This window comes from Carya illinoinensis, chromosome 5 (assembly GCF_018687715.1).
Source record: "Carya illinoinensis cultivar Pawnee chromosome 5, C.illinoinensisPawnee_v1, whole genome shotgun sequence".
NCBI lineage: Eukaryota > Viridiplantae > Streptophyta > Magnoliopsida > Fagales > Juglandaceae > Carya > Carya illinoinensis.
The window spans coordinates 20,758,831-20,761,069 of NC_056756.1; the positions used below are offsets into that span (position 1 = coordinate 20,758,831).

Consider the following 2,239-nt stretch of genomic DNA (forward strand, 5'->3'; position numbering starts at 1 on the left):
GCTAGCCTCTTTATTGTTAATTATATTTTCTTCTCATTATACTTAATATTCACGATAATTGAAAAAATGACACTATCTTTAAAGTAATATTTATTTAACTAATATATTTTTAAATTAATTACATGAAATTAATTTATGAATTCGTAAATGTTTTAATTCATTCTAAATCATAATATATAATATATAGACATTTTTATTTACTTTGAAAATTATAAAAAATTAATAGAAAAAATATGTATTAATATAATTTTAACAATATATCTTTTCAATTAAATAATACCGTTCAATAAGATAATACTCATTTAAACCAATTATATTGCATTTGAATTGATTAATTATTTGTTCGAATTAAATTTTATTAGTTCAAACGGTTTAGATTTTTAGAGACAATCTAATTCGTCTCAGAATCTTCGGTTCGAACTAATATGTATTAGTTTAAACGGATTTATAAAGGTCTTCATGTTTTGAAATGAAATTTAAATTTTTAAAAGTATTTTTAAATTTTATTTTAAAAAAATTTCGTTCCTAAAAATTAAATTTATTATAATGTACTGTATAGCCATTTGCTTGTTTATTTTAGCAACTCATGTTAAGTCTGACTTTCATTAATTTCCAAAACTGGAAAACAAAAAATTAATAATTAGGAATTTATTGGGACGCGCGATTATCACAATTTGTGAATGAGCCGTTGATAAGACTTGTCAGGCATAAGAATTGATATATACAGCTATGAGTGCGCATGCACCAAGTAATTATATTAAAAAAATAAATAAATATAAAATTTATAGAAAAGAATTAATTTTTTAATAATAAATTCTATTTTTTTAAAATAATTATACAATACCTGTATACTTCACGACAAATATTATACGTAACATTACTTGACGAAAAATATTTAATTTAATGATATACAGAAGGTTATGCCAGTCAATTGAATGTTTATTGGGGCTAAGCGGGACTAATTGGTTTTTGAATCGTGTCGAATCAATAAAATATAATTAATTATTATACCCTAATCTTATTTATACATCAAATCCACCCTTCAATTAATCTCGTGTCATATTGGTGTACGTTGGATTGTCATGCTAAAACATGTTAAATTGAAAATAGCATGGTTATTGCGAATGATTAATGTGACTATTCATATAATGCTATTTAGTTCGCTTGTGGCGTGATTGATCATTAATTATGTAACCTTTCTCTTTTAAGCCGCTTCTTAATCTTTGGACCAATTCAAAGCCTCATAAATTTTGTAACTAGCAAAACCAATTAATTGTATGCTGATGTTAACATTAAGAATATAGGTAATTATAAATGGAATTGATCAAAGACCTCAAAAATAGAAATGATATTTGTCGTTTTAGAGTGCGCAAATATCCTGAACTTGTTTTAAAAAAGTGAATACATATGAGACTCGTATAAAAAAAAAGAAGATTTTTTTAATAATAAATTTTATTTTAAAAAAAATTACATGACACTTATATAATTTATAATTATATCTAGTATTACTCGTGCGTACTATTAGTGCTCCTCACAACACCATGTATATAATTACATATTTCAAGTTCTTGTCGAAATTTAGAGATTCATGAGCTGGAAAAAGAAACAAATTAAAGTTAATTAAAATGGGAAAAGAAAAGAAAAACAAAGGATTTGATGGGATATTTCATCAATGCAGATTGCTATTATATGGAAGCTCCTCCTGTATGATTACGGTACACCGGTTCTCGACTCTCTCGGCTCTCCTCCATGATCGCCAGCCTTCATTCCGCCTCTCGCGTGCTCAATGTCCCCGTTTTCTCTGGGACGGGAATGGCCGTGGTTTTGCTTAGGTCTTCGGTTTATGTAGCGCCGGTTGCAGAGCCGGCCAAGACAGCAAGCAATTGCCGATACAGCGATGATTACGGCCAGGACGATGAAAACTGTCCCGAATGATCCATTTGAATGGTGTGAAGGTGGCTGCCTTGCGACGGTGTTGGCCGGATAAACCAGAACTGGCTGCTGTTGCTGCTGCTGTGGCTGCAAAGACATCTTCACTCTTCAGGCTTCGTTGAGAGAAGAGAAAGGGTGGGGGTTTGGTTTTAGTATACGTCTGCAGCAGCTCTTGTTCTTTGAGTGTAGACAAAGGGAGTTGTTGATGAGTTAGGCGTCATGAAACAAGCAATTATTCATTGCCTATGTGAAGGGTTTTATGTAACGTACTAAGGTTCAAATTCGTGGGTTCTTCGATTCGGTAAAG

General features: G+C 30.2%; 1 protein-coding gene across 1 annotated transcript; it reads right to left on the minus strand.

Moving 5' to 3' along the window:
• Positions 1 to 1,710: 1,710 nt before the first annotated feature.
• On the minus strand, positions 1,711 to 2,031 carry LOC122310187. Its single transcript, XM_043124064.1, has one exon. It carries the CDS (start codon positions 2,029 to 2,031, stop codon positions 1,711 to 1,713), a length of 321 nt encoding a protein of 106 aa, XP_042979998.1.
• Positions 2,032 to 2,239: the final 208 nt, after the last annotated feature.

Excerpts from the sequence above, each read along its gene's own strand:
- LOC122310187 (XM_043124064.1), bottom strand. The coding sequence starts at position 2,031 with ATGTCTTTGCAGCCACAGCAGCAGCAACAGCAGCCAGTTCTGGTTTAT.